At 42.9% G+C, this 21237-nt stretch overlaps 1 protein-coding gene across 3 annotated transcripts in view; it reads right to left on the minus strand.

The window, feature by feature from the left end:
* Positions 1-1726: 1726 nt before the first annotated feature.
* Positions 1727-21237, minus strand: part of ST6GALNAC2 (ST6 N-acetylgalactosaminide alpha-2,6-sialyltransferase 2) — a 230125-nt gene continuing 210614 nt past the window's right edge. For all 3 annotated transcript variants that reach the window (XM_068264437.1, XM_068264435.1, XM_068264436.1), the window contains 5 exons: positions 19586-19724; positions 16854-16957; positions 13277-13360; positions 11672-11771; positions 1727-5781 (listed from right to left, as the gene is read on the minus strand). In XM_068264437.1, the coding sequence (XP_068120538.1) occupies positions 5614-5781; positions 11672-11771; positions 13277-13360; positions 16854-16957; positions 19586-19724 (595 nt within the window). In that variant the 3' untranslated portion in view covers positions 1727-5613. The remainder of the gene's footprint in view (positions 5782-11671; positions 11772-13276; positions 13361-16853; positions 16958-19585; positions 19725-21237) is intronic.

The following is a 21237-nucleotide window of genomic DNA, read 5'->3' on the forward strand; positions in this document are numbered from 1 at the left end:
TGAAATGTTGCCCAAATTGCGTTTGTTTTCTGCTGAAATGTTGCTCAAATTGTGTTTGTTTTCTGCTGAAATGTTGCCCAAATTGCATTTGTTTTCTGCTGAAATGTTGCCCAAATTGCGTTTGTTTTCTGCTGAAATGTTGCCCAAATTGCTTTTGCTTTCTGCTGAAATGTTGCCCAAATTGCGTGTTTTCTGCTGAAATGTTGCCTAAATTGCGTTTCTTTTCTGCTGAAATGTTGCCCAAATTGCATGTATTTTCTGCTGAAATGTTGCCCAAAATTGCGTTTGTTTTCTGCTGAAATGTTGCCCAAATTGCATTTGTTTTCTGCTGAAATGCTGCCCAAATTGCGTTTTTTTCTGCTGAAATGCTGCCCACATTGCGTTTATTTTCTGGTGAAATTTTGCCCAAATTGCGTTTGTTTTCTGGTGAAATGTTGCCCAAATTGCTTTTGTTTTCTGCTGAAATGTTGCCCAAATTGTGTTTGTTGTCTGCTGAAATGTCGCCCGAATTGTATTTATTTTCTGCTGAAATGTTGCCCAAATTGCGTTTATTTTCTGCTGAAATGTTGCCCAAATGACGTGTATTTTTTGCTGAAATGTTGCCTAAATTACGTTTCTTTTCTGCTGAAATGTTGCCCAAATTTCGTTTATTTTCTGGTGAAATGTTGCCCAAATTGCGTTTGTTTTCTGCTGAAATGTTGCCCAAATTGCGTTTTTTTCTGCTGAAATGCTGCCCACATTGCGTTTATTTTCTGGTGAAATTTTGCCCAAATTGCGTTTGTTTTCTGGTGAAATGTTGCCCAAATTGCTTTTGTTTTCTGCTGAAATGTTGCCCAAATTGTGTTTGTTGTGTGCTGAAATGTCGCCCAAATTGCATTTATTTTCTGCTGAAATGTTGCCCAAATTGCGTTCATTTTCTGCTGAAATGTTGCCCAAATTACGTGTATTTTCTGCTGAAATGTTGCTCAAATTACGTGTATTTTCTGCTGAAATGTTGCCCAAATTGCATTTATTTTCTGGTGAAATGTTGCCCAAATTGCGTTTGTTTTCTGCTGAAATGTTGCCCAAATTGCGTTTGTTTTCTGCTGAAATGTTGCCCACATTGCGTTATTTTCTGGTGTCTGGGATAACTGTTGCTGCATTTACTATTTAATGGTCATAGTTGGCTATATTTGCTGCTTTGGGGTTGCGGTTACGTATACGCTCCGCCCGTACAATGTCATGGCCACGCTGTCAGGCTGCCATATTTATTTCCTTTTAAGCAATACCAGTTCCCTGGCTATCTTGCTGATCCTCTACCATCAATACTTTTAGCCATAGACCCTGAACAAGCATGCAGCAGATCAGGTGTTTCTGATATTTGTGTCAGATTTCTGACAAGATTAGCTGCATGCTTGTTTCTGGTTTGATTCAAATACTACTGCAGCCAAACAGACCAGCAGGGCTGCCAAGCAACTGGTTTTGTTTTAAAAGAAATACATTTGGCAGCCTCCATTTCTCCCACTACAGTTGTCCTTTAACCTCCCTGGCGGTAAGCCCGAGCTGCTCGGGCTATGCCGCGCAGGAGGATTTCTCCGGCTCTACTGGGGCGATTCGCCCCATTCAAAGTGCTGTGCGCGCAGCCAGCACTTTGCTAGCCGCGCGCACAGCTCGATCGCCACCGCTCTGCGGCGATCGCCTGCACGCAGCGGCGAAAGAGGCCCCCCCCGCCAGAGCCCTGCGCTGCCCAGACCAATAAGTTCCGGGCAGCGCTATGGGCTGGATCGGGTGCGCCTGACGTCAGGACGTCGGCTGACGTCCATGACGTCATTCCGATCGTCACCATGGCGACAGGAGAAGCCAAACAGGGGAACGCGTTATATACGTGCTCCCCTGTTTGCTATTAGTGCCGGCGACGATAGCACTAGAGGGACACATGCGCCCTCTAGTGGTGTTTCATGTAGCTACCACTCTGGTAGCTTTACATGAAACAAAAAAAAAATTTTTAAAAAAGGATTTTTGCCCATTTGGCAAAAAAAATTAACCGCCAGGGAGGTTAAGCATGGTCGCTGTGTCCAAGCCAATGTTCCGAATTTTATTTTATTTGTACACTTTCAGCTTCTCCTGACTTATGGGGGTGATGGTCACACAGACCAAGCCGCTGACACCCCCCCTTCCCCGGTCAATTAATGGGATATGTACACTGCCTGCTTCTCCTGACTTATGGGGTGATGGACACTTTGATCGAGCTGCTGCCCTACATCACTAATTGCACTGTCATTTTATGGGATGTGTACACTGCCTGCTTCTCCTGCCTTATGGGGGTGATGGTCACTCTGACCGAGCCGATGCTCCCCTGGCACTGTAATAATACTGACACGTGCACTTCATATAATAATTTTTTTTAATTCAAATCACTATGTATATTGAGGCATTTAACAAAAGAAAATAACATAAATGTATACTTTTTTCCTATCGTAACTTTAAAATTGATTTTCTCCAAAATTATAAGGTCTTTTTGAAAAATAATTTTTCCCCTTATACCCACTGTTCTCCTTAACATACTCTGCTGATTTGGTGATTCTAGCTTGTAAGGGTTTTTTGCAATTTACCGTGAAAATTGCCGACATTAGGCGAAAATAAACGTTAACATTTTCGGCTGAATTTTCGCTTGTCAAAGCGAAAATTGTACTTATTTCGGCAAAAAATTATCGAAAAGAATATTTGCATTTTCGCTCATCACTGTTGTCAAATATGGTTTTCTAATTAAAGCATAAGGTCATGGTGTAAATCCCCACATCCCTAATCGTACTGCCCTTTGGTCCCAGATGCCCATTTCAGTGACCCATTTACCACCCTTGATATATAAGCCTTTAAAATGTCCCAAGACATAAATTCTTTTGAAACAAATTGATTTGAAGTAAAAACAGGCAAAGTGTTTTTTCTCTCTCCTTCTGGGCCAGTAGTCCTTCTGGGCCAGTAGTCTTTAAATAGTCAAAGTAACACTATCACAAAAAAATGTAAAATACATACATATAAAATATATATTTCTTCCACAGTAAAATGCACCGCTATCAATTTTCCTATGTTGCTGTCACTTACAGTACGTAATAAAAAGCTGAGAGATCTTACACAGTTTGGACTTGTCTATCTCCTCTTGTGGGAGTCTCAATATTACAATATTGCTTTTTTACAAAAGCACTCCATGGAGCCTGAATATTACCTTTATTTTTTACAAAAGCACTCCATGGAAAGGATCTATACAAAGACGTCTTCCCTACCCGTTTGCACACTATTATGGTAATGTATGGAAATTAGTAAGTGCTTTTACAAATAGAAAAAAAAATGAGAATCCCCCATGAAGAGATGAACTAGTCCAACACCTGACAGACCTGTCCGATTTTTATTACGTAGTGTAAGTGACAGCAACATAGGAAAACAAAATGTAATTTATAGTACAGTTTAAAATGCACATCTTATATGTATGTATTTTAATGTTTTAATTTATTTATTTTCACAATTTTTCACACTAGTGGTCCTCTAAAACTGAATTTAATGGCAGTTGCAAGAATGTGACTGCTGGTTGTGACCTAAACTTCTATGTGATTTGCAGTAGCTTTGGACCACGCCATTGGTGGGTATGGCATCAAAACCTTGGCATGTAACACTTAAACAGACTCTCCAACAGTGCCAGGAGGAGACAGAGGGGAAACTGGAAAGTCGTGTGAACACAACTTTAAAATTAAGTTAATGATAAATCTAGATTTTTTTTGAAAGCGAAGTCCCCAATTAGTGAGGGTGGAGGATAATATCAACTCATTTAGGCATTAAAGTGGACCCAAATTAAAAATACAAGATTTCAGGAATAAAATCTATTTTCTAAATTATAATAATAAATAGCAGCCTTTTTTCAGCTGCATGATGACAAATATAAAATATTTTACATTTATTGGAGGAACCCCTCCCTTCCTTTCATCTTGCCGGGACAGAATCCGGCAAACTGGTGGAGTAGGTGGTGTCTGGCAAAGGAGGAATTGCTAATGGCTGCCACCTGTATAACCCTAGTTATGAAAAGAGAAGGGTGAAAAGCATGCACTGAAATGCTCATAGGCTTGGAGTGTTTATTTATCTTTGTAGGTGTCAGAGTGGTGCAAATAAATATTTTGAATTAAAAATATGTTTGGTTTGGGTCCGCTTTAAGGAGATCATAGGTGTGCATTCCAGTAATCCTAATCTCCAGGCTAAGCAAGAGAAATACCGTTAGGGCCGGTTTACACTACAAAGAGATGCGAATGCGGCTACCTAGCCGCATCGCATCACTTCCGCCGCCGGCTGCATCACTTCCGCATCTCCCGATACGGAAGTGTATTGGAGGAGATGGGACGCAACTGCGGGCGGATACAGCCGAGCGATATTCTGCAGCATGCTGCAGATTCTCGGATCGCTTTGCACCGCTCCGCACAACATGCACGCAGTGGAAACTCTTCCTTTGCCGTGCATGTGTTTCCGAACACCTGCAGTGCGATGCGGCTATGTAGTCGCATCGCACTGCTCCTAGTGGAAACGGGCCCTAACTGAAATCCACACTTCACATGAATCAGTTAAACACACTGCAGCATTTTTAAATTGCACTATTATTTTAAGATACAAGAAATACCTATTTCTTGCCATGTCTAAAAGCATTATCAACTTCCTTACCAATGCAACTGTATTCCTTTACCAATAAGGTAGCATAACGATAAGAATTCAGGAGTGCAGAATCAGATTATTACAAATGTCCATTTGTGATTGGTTCTTTAAACAGCCATTCCAACAAAAACGAACTGGACTTTAGATCATTAGAGATTCCAAAGGTGATAAGGTCTCGTTGTAGGTCAAGATCAAAAGGAAAAGGACACACTTGAATCCTGCATTGCAGGGACTCCTAAATTTGGTCTCCTTCCCTTTGTCACTGTAAAGTCTCTCCTTTGATGGAGTATCCAGGTCACCCTCTAATATGTTACACATAACACAGACTATATTATAAATACATCAAAGGACATAAGATAATTGGTGTATTGGGTGCAGGAGTCACCAATGGATTTCTCGAAACAATTCTCATGATTCTTCAATTTCGGAGCAATCGACTTTATTGGGCGATCATCCAGTAATGGATCTGGCCGATGTTGTTCCTTCATGCTCTGAATGCAAAAATCGGTTCAGAGTTGATCAAATGGCATGTGAATAGTAGCCGATTCCTGTGCGATTGTCTGATATCTTGCATCCTGCTCATTCGACTAAGCTGGTCGATTCAACATGAGTTCAGCCACTTTTCATCAATTGGGCATACTGGAACACACTCAATTCTCTCTCGAGTCGATAAAATGATCAAATCGAATGGTCGCTCGTACAACCAAATCGCTAGCTGTATGGCCACCTTTAGAGTCCAAAAATGAATCATGCTATGCCTTTGTCAGTAAGTGACTTCATAGACTTAGCACTGGTTGAGAATAAGGCAACAGGTGATCAAAAAGTATTTTCCTAAAGTAAGTCTCAGAGGTTCTTTCATCTGTGAAAGCTTTCTCCTCATCAAGTTGTATGTTTCCCCATGGGGGTTATCTTCTTAGATGCAATAGCATTGTGATCCCTCTCGTTTCACCTTAGGTACAGATTCATTATCTTGCTCTCATGTAACTTCCTCCACAAGTGCATTTCCAAGATCATGTCATGGTTGGCATAGAATTCAAGGGGTTTCTTCTCTCTTTCATAATAATGGTCAGAGAAATGTCTATAATTTGATGTAATGAATCCATAAGCATTCACCTGTGCAGAAGAAATACTGATGTCAGAAAGGATGTAAGATGCATACTTTATATCCAAGGTCAGTATCAACATTAAGCATGCTAAATGTTATATGTACAAACATTAGATACATATGGAGGGAAGACGATATGCACAGACTAAAGTGAACTACTAACTGAAAAGAAAAAAGCTATTTTTAAAGGGCTGGTTTAATTTATCTCAGTATTCTTCTAAAAAAAATGTATAATTAAATGCATATGGATAATAAACAAATGTCTCTCAGCAGAAAATAGAAATGATGATGGGTGAAGCAATACCGATAAATTAGGCACCAGATACTAAGCCTTTTTTTTTTCTTTAAATGTGAGCTTGAAAGGTTATAGATAATAGTATTATAGATTATAGCATTATTATAGGTTATAGCATTATGCAGAGATTCTGCCCGTCGTTTTTTCAAGCTATGCGACATACTCCCCCTCTCAGTGTTGTAACTAGTGGCGGCTCCAGTATTTCTTTGGGGGGGGGGGGGGGGTGCTATGCAGGTGCTGGACCAATTTCTGAGGCAGCTGATTACCCACAAAAAAATGGGTGTGGCTACAACCTGCGGCACGCAAAGCGCGCCGTGGCAAAAAATGGGCATGGCCATGACCGGATGAGGGCGGAGCTAACTGTAATTTAAAGTGAACCCGAGGTGAGAGTGATATGGAGGCTGCCATATTTATTTCCTTTTAAACAATACTAGTTGCCTGGCAGCCTTGCTGATCTATTTGGCTGCAGTAGTGAACTGAATTACACCAGAAATAAGCATGCAGCTAATCTTGTCAGTCCTGACAATATTGTCAGAAACCCCTGACCTGCTGCATGCTTGTTCAGGGTCTATGGTTGAAAGAATTAGAGGCAGAGGACCAGCACGGCAACCAGGCAACTAGTATTGCTGAAAAGGAGAAATATGGCAGCCTCAATAGCCCAAGTTTTGGTGACCCTTTCCCCAGAAAATTCACATAATTGTGCAGGTTTTCTCAAGAAAATACACGTAATGTGAGCAGATTTGCCCAGAAAATACGTTCAATCGTGTCGGCAGATTTGACTAAAAAACATGTTCAATCATGTGGCAGATTTGAGCAGAAAATACGTGCAGTCATGTGGCAGATTTGACCAGAAAATACGTGCAATCATGTCAGCAGATTTGACTAAAAATATGTGCAATCATGTCAGCAGATTTGACTAGAAATACGTGCAATCATGTCAGCAGATTTGACTAGAAATACGTGCAATCATGTCAGCAGATTTGACTAGAAATACGTGCAATCATGTCAGCAGATTTGACCAGAAAATATGTGCAATCATGTCGGCAGATTTGACTAAAAAACACGTTCAATCATGTGGCAGATTTGACCAGAAAACACGTTCAATCATGCCGGCAGATTTGACTAGAAATACGTGCAATCATGTCGGCAGATTTGACTAGCAATACGCGCAATCACGTCAGTAGATTTGACCAGAAATACGTGCAATCATGTCAGCAGATTTGACCAGTAAATACATGCAATCATGTGGCAGATTTGACCAGTAAATACATGCAATCATGTGACAGATTTGACTAGAAATACGTGAAATCATGTCAGCAGATTTGACTAGAAATACGTGCAATCATGTCAGCAGATTTGACTAGAAATACGTGCAATCATGTGGCAGATTTGACTAGAAATACGTGCAATCATGTCAACAGATTTGACTAGAAATACGTGCAATCATGTCAGCAGATTTGACTAGAAATACGTGCAATCATGTCAGCAGATTTGACTAGAAATATGTGCAATCATGTCAGCAGATTTGACCAGAAAATACGTGCAATCATGTCAGTAGATTTGACTAAAACACACGTTCAATCACGTGGCAGATTTGACCAGAAAACACGTACAATCATGTTGGCAGATTTGACTAGAAATACGTGCAATCATGTCAGCAGATTTGACTAGAAATACGTGCAATCATGTCAGCAGATTTGACCAGAAAATTCATGCAATCATGTCAACAGATTTGACTAGAAAAACGTGCAATCATGTCAGCAGATTTGACTAGAAATACGTGCAATCATGTCAGCAGATTTGACTAGAAATACGTGAAATCATGTCAGCAGATTTGACTAGAAATACGTGCAATCATGTCAGCAGATTTGACTAGAAATACGTGCAATCATGTCAGCAGATTTGACCAGAAAATACATGCAATCATGTGGAAGATTTGACTAGAAATATCTGCAATCATGTGGCAGGCAGACCTGGCCAGAAAACACTTCAATCATGTAGCAGACTTGACCAGAACATACACCTGGCTGGCTGTAATTAAAAAAAAGACGACATTTACTCACCTGCAGCAGACTTCCTGTCCCGGCCTCCATCCGGCGCGCAGCTCCCATGATCCTCTGCAGCCAGCAACTGAAACTCCCGCGCTGAGCAGGGCTACGGGAAAATGGCACCCGAAGCCCTGCACTGCAGACTTGAAGTCTCCAGAGCAGTGCTTCGGACGCCATTTTACCGTAGCCCTGCTCTGCCAGAGCTGCGGGCTGCTGCTGCCGGTGAACTGACACGGCGTCTATTAGACGCCGAAAGTCAGTTCACGCTGGGGGGTGCTAATAGGGTACTTGGAGAATTTTAGGGGGTACTTCAGCACCCCCCTGGCGCCGCCACTGGTTGTAACAACTGATTTATCCTCTCTTTCTATGTGCTCCACCTGTAAGGGATATGTTGTCTGCTTAGGGAGTGCTGGGGAAGATGATAGCACTGTATGCAGAAGGAGCCAAGTCAATTATCTTGCTTATTTGTTTATCTACGATCTTCCACAGCAGCAACCTGCATTCCAATGTTTTCAGCAGTAAGGGCTCTTTTCCACTATGAAATGCGATCGCGATTGCGATCGCGATGCAATCGCGTTTCAATTTCCACCATGCGATTGCGATTGCGATTGAGCTACTATACTCATTATAGTCCAGCTCAATCGCATACAAAACGCGGCAGGACGACGATTGCGCTTTGACCAAAATCGCATCGCAATCGGATCGCACTAATGGAAATTGCTGCTGCAGTTTCCATTAGTTTAATGTACCTTGCGATTTGCGATCAGAAGCAAATCGCAAATCGCAGGCTAGTGGAAAAAGGCCCTAAGAGACAAGAGGAGCAATCAGCTTTTACAGTGCACTGCAGCCTGAGTCAGCAGAGGGGGAGGACAGGCAGGATCTCTACATATGCTGCCTATAACCTTTCAAGCAGACATTTAAAAATACTTTGTATCTTATGTCCCTAATATTAGGTATATGCTACCAGGGTTAGCCCAATTGCCTAATTTTTGCCATAGTGCCCCTTTAACTGGTAATATATCGAGTTAGCCATTGCGATTTAACTTCCATTTACTGCATATCAACGTTGCATGCAGCTCCTGCTGTTGTCCAGCCCATTAAATGTCACATGCAGCAGTATGAAATCACATGATAACTGCCTACCTGGCAGCTGCAGACTCCAACTGCCCATGTGAATTATCCATTTCCGTTGGATAATTTGGTCCCCAGCTGCAGGTTGGCTGAACCACATGTCTGAATTACCCTTAGTGAGTCCAGCAACTATATCAGCTATATCACGCCCCTTGAGAAAGCCGGAAGCCGGTGAAACGTCGGGGTAGCTGCCTCGTGCATGGGACACCATGCCGTCCCGACCTCCGCACACAACCCACTGGGACCCCCTCCTATGGTCTGCACCCACTGGTCCAGTGTCCCACGCTGACCATATGGATGGCTGACATGGATGTCTCCCGGGCACCAGCTGTACACCAAACTGGCCTGAAACCTCACCAGGTACTCTGAGCACACAACATCAGGGAGGAGCATTGCGCTACCACAAGCTGCCGACTGGGGGAATCGTCCTAGAGATCTGGTGAGACAAGCCATGCTATGTGCAAGGTGGAACTTTCATGAAGATTTCTGGCATTGCGCCTTTGACTATTAATCATGGTCACCGGTTTATGAGCTGCTATGATGCTTTCCTCTGTTGCTGGATGGACTGTATGTCACTGGCTTTTAGCTTTGATGCTGCACTACTAACACTGCTTGGCTAACAAGGAAACTGTTGCTCAACCTGGCTTGATGAACATTGTGCTTGCCTTTCACATGCAAATACTGTATCTCATCTCTCTCCTCCCCTCCCTATGTTGTTGGCACCATTGCCCCTAATAAGCATATAAGTTACTGCTGGAACTGTGTATCCGCTAGTGAAGTTTATTAAGATCCATAGATGCCGGCGTGTGATTGTGGTGCAATTGTAGTGGTTGATGCGGTTGTGTTGTGACGGGGTGGCCATCCCATGTATTTTTTAAAGATTTTTTTATTGTAACTTTGGCCTCAATTCACTAAGCTTATCTCCTATCTTTAATAACGTTTCTAGAGTTATCACCATGGTGATGAGGCATGTCCTATCCAGGAAACATTTTACCTCAGGCAAACCTAAAGTTAACTCTTCTGTCTTTAAAGAGACACTGAAGCGAAAAAAAAAATTATGATATTATGATTTGTATGTATAGTACAGCTAAGAAATAAAACATTAAGGTCAGATACATCAGTCTAATTGTTTCCAGTACAGGAAGATTTAACCACTTGCCGACCAATGGATTTTTCACTGATCGGTGCTGCGGGGGCTCTACAGCCCGCAGCACCGATCAGGAGTGCAGCAGGGCGATCAGACTACCCCCCTTTTTTCCCCACTAGGGGGATGTCCTGCTGGGGGGGTCTGATCGCCGCCGGCCATCTGCGTTTTGTGGGGGGGGGGGGCTCCTCAAAGCCCCCCTCCGCAGCCATTTCCGCCCTCTTCCTCCTTACCTCCCTCCCTCCCTCTCTCCGTAATGCGCAGGACGGAGTTCCGTCCTGCGCATTGAAGGATAGGCTTCAGCCTATCATATGCCGGTGATCCCCGGCCAATCAGAGGCCGGGGATCGCCGATCTGCCTTACGGCGCTGCTGCGCAGCAGCGCCGTATGATGTAAACAGCGGGGATTTCTTCCCCGCCTGTTTACATTTTGCCGGAGAGCTGCGATCGGCGGCTCTCCGGCTGTTCACGGAGACACCCTCCGTGAACTGACATGGATGGTAACCCGCAGACGACCAGTTTATGCCAATCGGCGTTAGCTGGTCGTCAAGAGGTTACGAAACTCCAGTTGTTATCTCTATACAAAAAAGCCATTAAGCTCTACAACTTTCAAAGTCGTGGGGAGTGCTGTTTTCTGACTTTTATTATTTCAACTGTTAGTTAATTTTTTACTTTTCCTCTGCCAGAGGAGAGGTCATTAGTTCACAGACTGCTCTGAAAGAATCACTTTGAATGCTGAGTGTTGTGTAATCTGCACATATTAGAGAATGATGCAATGTTAGAAAAAACACTATATACCTGAAAATAAAAATATGAGAATATTTTCTTTGCTGCTAATCTTCTAGTAATTATTCATAGTACACAACCAATTCATTATATCATATATATTTTTTCGCTTCAGTGTCTCTTTAAGTTAACTCTTTAATCCTTAAAATAACTCCAGAGTTAAAGACAGGCTGTTTATTAACTGTGTGTGAAAATAACTACAGAGGAGGTAAATTAACTACAGAAGAGGTAACGTAAGTAATGAAGAGATAGAATAACTCTCTCACTGTGTGGAGGTAAGTTTTCTCTTGCCTTATTATCTCCAGCATGATCTTAGTGAATTGAGGCCTTTATCTCCTAGTAGTTAATCAAGTTTGTTATACTTCTGCAACAAAATTGCTTCTTATGTGATCTGATTGAGTTGTGCATGCCCCACCATTTAATGTTTACACTGCCACAACCGAGATTTATATTTATATCAGCTATAGTATGAGCACAAAATGCTCCTTTCTTTACCTCATCACATAAATGCAAGGCTGTCAGTAGCATCAGACCCCCGGTGCTTGGCATGTACAGGTAACCATACTCCAGATTTAAAAAATGCGACTTCAGGAATCTGTAAGAGCAATATACAGATTAAAATTGATATAAAAATAGTAACGCAACAACCAAATATTATGCATGGATGCCGTTCATTTAATTATTAGCGCTAACTGAACATTTTGTTGCGTTACAAGGAAACCTAACATGAGCAGAATATGGAGGCTGCCATATCAACAACTTTAGGTGAACCACTCATGCGCAGGACTCTTACGGCATCCGGCGTAATGACGCAGCAGGCGAGCGGTGGGGGTGCACATGCACAACTTCACCTGAAGTCGCTGATTGCCAGAGCAGCCTGCGGGACCAAGGAAAAGCAGAAGAGGATGCCGGAGGACCTCATGGGCTACGGGGTGCTGAAAAAAGCCACAGGTAAGTCCAAATTTTGTGGGGGGGTTTTACAGCTCAGGGTCCCTTTAAGGGACCACTACAGGGAAAAAAGTAAGTGGTTAAAATATGTCAGAAACGACAGGTTTAGGATTAGTCCATCTCCTCATGGGGGACTCTCTGGGTTTTCTTTGTTCTCAAAAGCACTTTCTGGGAACAGCCGTTTCTAAATCTAACTGAAAAAATAGTGTGTAAGTGAGTAGGGAGGCTGGTTGGTATGTTACTATCCTGAGAATCCCCCATGAGGAGATGAACTAGTTCAGAACTTTCATTTTTCACTGGTTCGCTGGAGTGGTCCTTTAATAAACCAATGCTTTATCTGTGCAGTCGGAAATCTTATTTGAGGACAAAAAATCCTCTGTATGGCTGCGCAAATTACAGTAGATTATGTGTTGTTATTATTATGTGGATGGCAGCATATGCATGCATTGTTTAGCTGATATAACAAGTCTGATATATGAAGGCCACGTGTTACAGGGCTTAAATGATCTGCTGCTAAAGTCTTGGTGCACTGCCAGATATCACAGGCCACCTTCAGTGATCTTGTAGAGTCCTTTTGCCGGGGTGAGTCAGAGCTTTCTTGTCAGCAGGGCACATGGGGGAAATATTCAATATTAGGTATGTGGTTTAACTCTTTCCACTCCACTCTTGGACTTGGTCTGACAGTGGGGCAATCCCCCCAGCTCCTGATGTTGGACTATGTCCGACAAGGAGCAATATGGCTGCCACTGGTCGCGCTGCCTTCAGATGTTATCCGATGCAGCGTCAGGACCCCCAGATCAAGGTGCCAGACTAAGTCAGACATTTTGATCCCCACCAGCGCCATCCTGCCCTGCATAATATAAATATTATGTGAACACATTTGCATTGTGAGGCGGAGCTACAGCTTCTCAACCAATGCTTGCCACGCCCCCCAGTGATGGACTCGCACTACCTCACTGGATCCTCACAGCATACAGGGATCACCCATGTATTTTCCCCCAGGACAAGGGGCATAAAAGAAAGTGCTTGGGGGAAGTGGGTAAAAGATTGGAGAGGGTTAGTGTTTTGGCAGATCAATATACTGTATATCTTGTTTTTTGTTTCATGGCTTTAGTTCAGTTACATTGCAAAGATAAAGTAATATGTACTTACGTGTCTCTGGTATACAGTAGGAAGTCTGGATGTAGGACTTTGAATTTCTTGGGGGTTGCTTCAGGACCAAAATACATGGCAGGGCTGTAAGGGAATGAAAATAAATATTCCATTTTTTTGATGTCATTATACACATGCAACAAACCAAAACAAGGCAAGGGCATTAGTCTTACTATACAACCCATTGAGTTTAGGTTATACTACCAATATTATTTATTATTATTTATTGGATTTATATAGCGCCAACATATTACGCAGCGCTGTACAATAAATAGGATTACAGACAATGATAACAGGGGTGACAGCACAATACAGGTAATAGACAATAGATACAACAATACAGGTAATAAGCAATAAGATACACAACACAATGCAGATAGTAATACAATGCTAGATCATGCACTGGAGTGGTAGTGCTAATAATACAAGTTCCGTAATTCTGGGTAAAGTGCACACAGTCAAGTATGATACACAAGGTATTGTGTTGCGCTATCATAACATAACTAAGAAGAAGGTAACAGAGGAGTTGGAGTCTCTTCCTCTGCACAGAGTGAATACCTGATCTCATCCACTTCCTCCTGATCTCATCCACTTCCTCCTCTGCACAGAGGGAACACCTGATTTCACCCACTTCCTCCCTCTGCAGAGAGTGAACACATGATCTCCCCCACTTCCTCCCTCTGCACAGAGTGAACACCTGATCTCACCAACTTCCTCCCTCTGCACAGAGTGAACACATGATCTCACCCACTTCCTCCTTTGCACAGAGTGAACATCTTACCCAATTCCTCCTCTGCACAGAATGAACACCTGATCTCACCCATTTCCTCCTGATCTCATCCACTTCCTCCTCTGCACAGAGGGAACACTTGATTTCACCCACTTCCTCCCTCTGCAGAGAGTGAACACATGATCTCACCCACTTCCTCCCTCTGCACAGAGTGAACACATGATCTCACCCAATTCCTCCTCTGCACAGAATGTGCAAATTTGGACAGAGGCGCCAGGCAGGCAAGGAGTGCAAGCTCAAAAAGGTCCAATAGTGGCAATGCGCCACTATTGGACCTTTTTGAGCTTGCACTCCTTGCCTGATGAAGCGGGTTATACCTGCGAAACGCGTTGCGGAGTGCCAAAATAAATTGTTATTTGCAATTTAAACAATCTCGATTGTCCATCATTTCAGGAGGTAAGTCCACCTGTACTCCTCCTTTTTAGTTGTTTTTAGATCATTTTAACCTGCCTGGCGCCTCTGTCCAAATTTGCACAGTATATAGTCCACCTTGGGTGGGACTGTCCCCTTCTTTCTATCTACAGAGAGCGACTTCTTAAACCTGAGTGGGGTCAGGTTCTAATGCTCCCCACCTGCATTTCAAGTGGTTGCCTATGTGGTAACCCGTGTTTGTGAGTATATCCACATCTGTTAATTATTTCGCCAACAATTGTTAGACTTACTGCACTATATTGGGCTCTCGGTTTTTCTTTTTGTTTCAAGTGCATCTGCACAGAATGAACACCTGATCTCACCCACTTCCTCCTGATCTCATCCACTTCCTCCTCTGCACAGAGGGAACACCTGATTTCACCCACTTCCTCCCTCTGCAGAGAGTGAACACATGATCTCACCCACTTCCTCCCTCTGCACAGAGTGAACACATGATCTCACCCACTTCCTCCCTCTGCACAGAGTGAACACCGGATCTGACCCACTTCCTCCTGTGCACAGAGTGAACACATGATCTCACCCACTTCCTCCTCTGCAGAGAGTGAACACATGATCTCACCCACTTCCTCCTCTGTACTGAGTGAACACTTGATCTCACCCACAACCTCCTCTGCACAGAGTGAACACCTGATCTCACCCACGTCCTCCCTCTGCACAGAGTGAACACCTGATCTCACGCACTTCCTCCTCTGCACAGAGTTAACACCTAGGCCATGGCCTAAATCCGGCCCTGCTGGATACCCTTCATATAAATCACAGGATAGGTTAGACAAAACTGCAGATCTTTTAGAGGGTGTAAACTGCAATTAATTTGTGTATTTATTGTTTTGCCTGATCTCTGCTTCTACATTCAAATGAAAATTAAGAGGATGACCTGCATGCATAACTTCAACAAGGTAATCAAATTCACTTGACACTTGTATGAGTGGTGGCAGTTCTTCATCCTGTCAGGAGTCTTCTTTTGTAATTAAGAAGGTGGGGGGTCCCTTAAATTAAACCTGAACTGATATAAAAAATGTATTTCTGAACTTACCTGGGGCTTCCTCCAAGCCCCCTTCATAGTCCGCGAGGTCTCTCAACATCCTCTGAGTCCCCTCTGCTCTCCCACTGGCCTTTACACACACTGTTTTGATCGTGCTTCTGTTGCCAGGAGCGTTCTGCGCATGCTCCTGGCAATGGGAGCGAGATCAAGATGGGCCGCGCATGCACAGTCGTACACGACTCCCGCCTGAGTCGCACAGGTAACAGAGCCGCTAGCATGAGAATGGTGGGGAACCAGAGGATGCCCAGGGACCTCACAGACTATGGTGGGAAGGGGGGGGGGGCTGGAGGAGGCCCCAGATAAGTTCAGAAATACATTTTTAACAGTTCAGGTTCTGAGATGATTAGTGTAGTAAGATTCCCAGATTTTATGGCAGTGGGGAAGAGTGTCATCACTAATGGCCTTCAACTTCAAAGTATTAAAATGTTGATAACTGGGATTTCACATGGTCAAAGAGAAGAATAAGTTAACTTTAAAGCGGAATATAACCCTGCATTTCAACTTTGCTCTAAAACATTATTTACAGTATATTATATGCAACCAGCATTTTTTTTTTACTAGACCAGCATTGGAAGGGTTACACAGGGTTTTAAAGTTCCTGTAGATTTCTGCAGACGCATCCGAAGCTGAAATAGATACATTTTGTTTACATAAATGTATCTAAGTGTTGAATGTGACTCATTTCTCTGACTGAGCTGGAGTCTGCGTCTGCAGAAATCTCCAGGAACTTTAAAGCTGTGTGTAACCCTTCCAGTGCTGGTCTATTAAAAAAAAAATGCTGGTTGCATATAATGTACTGTAAATAATGTTTTAGAGCAAAGTTGAAATGCAGGGTTATATTCTGCTTTAAGTTGTTGATGAAAAAAAATCATGTGTAGGTTTCTAGGGTCACAACTTCGCTATCAGGCCCGGTTTTACCTCACAGGAGCCGGAAGGCACAGATGTCCTGGGCACCTTAGACTTTACCCTCCATGAACCTACAAACACCTGCCGAATAGCACCACAAGTGTGCCCGTCATAGGTAACTACAGGTGCCCCTTAATATTGAGGGTACTTCTGGCTACCTAATACTAAGTAGCTAGAGGTGACTGAAGAGAGATCTCATCAGTGGAATGTCGGGAGCATGGTGAGTAATCTCTCATTTACACTCTCATCAGAACTCTGCATAGCGAAGGAGGTGGGAGGCGCTCAGGGAGGGGAGTGAGCCGACTTTCCATCATCAGGCGCCTGTAGGCACGTGCCTACAGTGCCTTATGGTAAATCTGGACCTGTTCACGATCAAGGTGTAAAACTTTCATATAGTACCAACTTACTTGTCTCCTTTGTCTTTACCACTAGGAACAGGAACTCCTAAAATGCTGGAACGTAGCATGATATAATCTCTGTCATTAGCAGGTATAAAGATATAACGAAGACCCTGTAATTACATGAATTCAGCATTAATGGAATAAATTGTTTCATTTTTATAAACACAAACATTTGAGTATATCACATGATATTCTGTCCTTTTTTGCAAATATAACAGAAATATGCCAGTATGCGGTTTTATCAGTGTAAATGGATATCAAGATCAATGTCGCTTGCAAATTCTTGCCTAAGTCATTTTCGCATTAAATTCATTTTCAAGAACCTTTTCTTATAAACAACGTGAAAAATCATTATTTTACTGCAAAAAGCTCGAAAACACTGAAAAAGTAATTTTTACTGCTAAAATGTTTTGATATTTAGATATTATTACCGTGAAAAACAGTAAAACCTATTTTGGATGACATTTTCATTCAAAAATCAAATGTAACATTATTTTTGTGAAAATTAATGTGAAAAGAATATTGGCACTTTCACTCATCATTGATCAGAAGCAAGTGAAGCTCCTGAAAGCATGACGTATGGAAAAAAAGAGAATGTTTTTGACCTGCATTTGGCATATGTTTGAGCTGTGTCTCACTCTCATCTGCTTTTGAGATGCTTTTCCCATTCTCTTTAACCTCAGTAATCACAAAAGCAATTCAAAGGCAGCAAAATAGGACATTAAAAAAAAATGTAGGTAAAAGCAAATCTTGTCAAAAGGCATCTGCAAATATGGGTTCAAGGCTTATGTACAAAGCATTTAATCTGCATTTCATCAGAATCTCTCTGAATTTCAATAAGTATATCAGTTGGATCTGAAAAGTGTTTGGTTTGAACAACCCAAACAATTTATGGCGCTTACCTATTAGCCTGTTGGCCTAACAGCTGATGGCTAGTGTTTGGCATTGGAAAGGAGATGTTAATTTTAGGCAGTGGAGAGGAGAGGTTAGTGTTAGGCACTGGAGATTGAAGGTTAATGTTATTAATGTTAGGCAGAGGAGATAAGTGTTAGTAGGGATGAGATCTCAGAATCGGAACATTTCAGAGTTCTGATTTTTGCACCAGAATTCAGCTGTTCCGAGTAAAATCACAAAAATCGGAAGTTACTCTGTTCTGTGTACCGCAATCCATTCTGCTATATGAAAATTGGCTTAAGAAACAATAATTTTTGGCAAACACAGCATTAGCAAAATTCCTGGGAACACAAATATTGGCCTCTAAAACAAGAATTTTTGGCCCATAGTGACGTCAACAAAATGGCCACCAGGGGTTCCCTGGTCCATAGAGACCATGCTAGAGTGGCAGAACAAGTCGTTTTTCATATGGATCAGGGATCCAGGGGACCAGTGCAGGGGCATCAATGTTAAAAAAAATACTCTTGTTCTGCCACTGGCTGCCATTTTGTTGATGTCATTATGGGCCAAAAATGCTTGATTTAGAAGTCAATGTTAGGCAGAGGAAAGGTTAGTGTTAGTGAGAGGCGAGGGAAGGTTAATGTTAGGATTATGAGAGGGGAGGATAGTGTTAGGTCTAGTAGAGAAGATATTAGTATATTAGTATGGGAGATGGGAGATTACTGTCAGGTGAAGGAGAGGTTACTGCTCTAGTGATGAATTTCTCTCCCTGCCACTAACAGCAGCCACTGTCGAATCGGCTGTTAGCTGATCAGCCGATTGCCATTATGGGACTATCGAGATACTCTGTGTGAGTTTGGATGTGGGAGCTGGCTAATGGCCACTCTGCTCTGCAGTGTTTTAAAGCTGTCACAATTTTGTCAGATCTGAAATATATTGGTTGTTGTCGGTTATATATTAGTCAGTTATAGCTGAAAGGACAACTGATGTGCAAGGTAATGTCCATGCTTCCCTATGGCTCAAGTGGACGATATTAAAGTTTAACAGTCTGCTGACCTGGAAGCTGTTATGGGCTCATCTCCATTTTTAAAATGGAGGATGGAGAATTCCATTGATCACAGTGGACCAACAGGACACAGAAGAGGAGTAAGAGATTGATGAGTAGACTACACAAGAGGTAAGTATGACCTGTAGATGTTTATATTGACTTTTACATTTCAGTGCAGGTATTCTTTAAAACACATCATTTTTTTAACATTGAGTAGAAAAGAGGCCTAAATCTACATACACACACAGTAGATGGTACTCAGTCAAAGCAGCTGTTTGGGGCCATCTCAGTTGCAAATTTAGCATGTGTACAGGTGCCCCCTGTGGTCAAACATATTACTTTTTTCCTTACCCCGCTCCATCATGCGCCATACCGTCATCCCTCCTTCCCTTAGGTGAGGGTTTAAACCTTTGTCATTTTTTTAAAAATATTTTAAAGAATCTAGCCCAGGTTTGCTGGATGACACAGGCTCTCTACTGCTCTCCAACCTCTCTAAGGCTGGGGACCACGGGCAAAGCGCCCGTGCTTTTCTAAATTGTGGAAGTGTCGTGATTTCCCAGAGCGATCGCAAATTGGCTACAGAAGCCAGTGGTTACTAGCCACAGATGCGATCACACTGCGATCGCTACCAAACTGCTGCAAGCAGCATTTTGCAAACACTCTGCAATCACAACATTGCTTGTGAGACCACTCCCATCGGGATCCACTGGCAAGGCAATTTGCTGATCCCGGGTGACCGGCAAGAAAGGCCAAAGTGTGGCTAGCGGGTCCCAGCCCTCAAATACAAGACTTTTACCTCTCCTTTGGGTGTTTCCGTAAAGCCATACGGGTAATAAGCGATCAATGAATTCTTCATGGTATTGACAGTGAAGCCATAAAATGAAGTTTTCGTGCCAACATCTTCCTCAAAGCCTTTTATCACAGCACCATTCAGCCTGGGAATGTAGAAGAATAGGAATGTTCAGACAGACAGTAGTACATGGCAAAATCTACAGACATGTCTACTGTTCCATATAGCAGGGTCTCCCAATCGTTTCTTTAAAAGGAATGTATGGAGAAATAGTTTTATTAATACAAAAAAGGATTAGGAGGTTAGTGTTAAGGTGGCCATACACTGATCGATTTGCCATCAGATCGACCAACAGATAGATCCATCTCTGATCAAATCTGATAAGAGAGGGATCGTATGGCTGCCTTTACTGCAAACAGATTGTGAACCGATTTCAGCATGAAACTGATCACAATCTGTGGAGCTGCCGCCGCCCCCGCCAGCTATACATTACCTGATCCGGCCGGCGCGAGTCCCCCTCTGACCCCGCTTCTCCTTCTCCTGCTGGGCTCCGGGTTCCGTCTGGCTACACTTCTTTCTGTCCGGGGAAGTTTAAACAGTAGAGGGCGCTCTACTGTTTAAACTTCCTTTAGGGACAGGAAGTAAGTGAAGCCAGACGGAACCCGGAACTCAGCGGTGAAGGAGTAGCGGGGACAGAGGGGGACTTGCGCAGGCGGAGCAGGTAATGTATTGCCGCTAGCGTCGGTCGTCGGGCATTCAAACGCCGATATCGATGCACTCCCGCCCTGCTGGCGATTGAGCGAAATCTTCCGCACGAACCGATCGACGGGAGCGATTTATTTTGGACGGAAATCAATCATTCTGTCAGTTTTTGCACAACGATTTCACAGCAGATTCGATCACAGTGATCGAATTTGCTGTATATATCGGCGAGAAAATCGTTAGGTGTATGGGCCCCTTTAGGCATTAGAGGAGTGTTAGCCATGAGAGAGGGGAGGATAGTGTTGGGTATTGAAGAGGAGATTTTAGTGTTAGGCATCAGAGAGGAAGTTAGTGTGAGGTATAGCAGGGGTCAGCTTTTTGTAGATCAGCTATTAAGGCTACTTTTCCACATGGTGCAGTGCGATTCTCCTGTGGCTAGCATGCCGCAGGCCAATCACACCGCACCATTTCCCCTTGCACATTAAAGTGCAGCACACTGCGCCGACAAGGTAATATGCATAGCCCCGCCCCCTGCTCAGTGATGTGTTTCCTGCTGGACAGGAAGTACATCACTGAAGTTTTGTCGCTCTGCACATGTGCTTCACAACCATGATCGTGTATTCACACATAGCGCTTGATTCACAAAGTCGTGATAAATTATATCACGGGCATGATATGCTTAGCGTGCGGGTTAGCTCGTGTACAGATTTGCGCGCATAAATACAATAAATAATAATAAAAATAATAATAATAATAAATGCAATGTATTGCACAATAATATTGCACACACCCAAATATTAAAGAGGAACTGTAAGCTGAAAATAATTTATTGCCAGCAGGTAGCCTATACCCAATTTATAGATGAAAACCCAGTATTTTCTGCTAGAAATCCAGCATTTTGCTGGAATTACACCTTTAAGTAGGAAGCCACGCCCCCTCATGAGGCTGCTCCGCGG

The sequence above is a fragment of the Hyperolius riggenbachi genome, chromosome 12 (genome assembly GCF_040937935.1).
Source record: "Hyperolius riggenbachi isolate aHypRig1 chromosome 12, aHypRig1.pri, whole genome shotgun sequence".
Lineage (NCBI taxonomy): Eukaryota > Metazoa > Chordata > Amphibia > Anura > Hyperoliidae > Hyperolius > Hyperolius riggenbachi.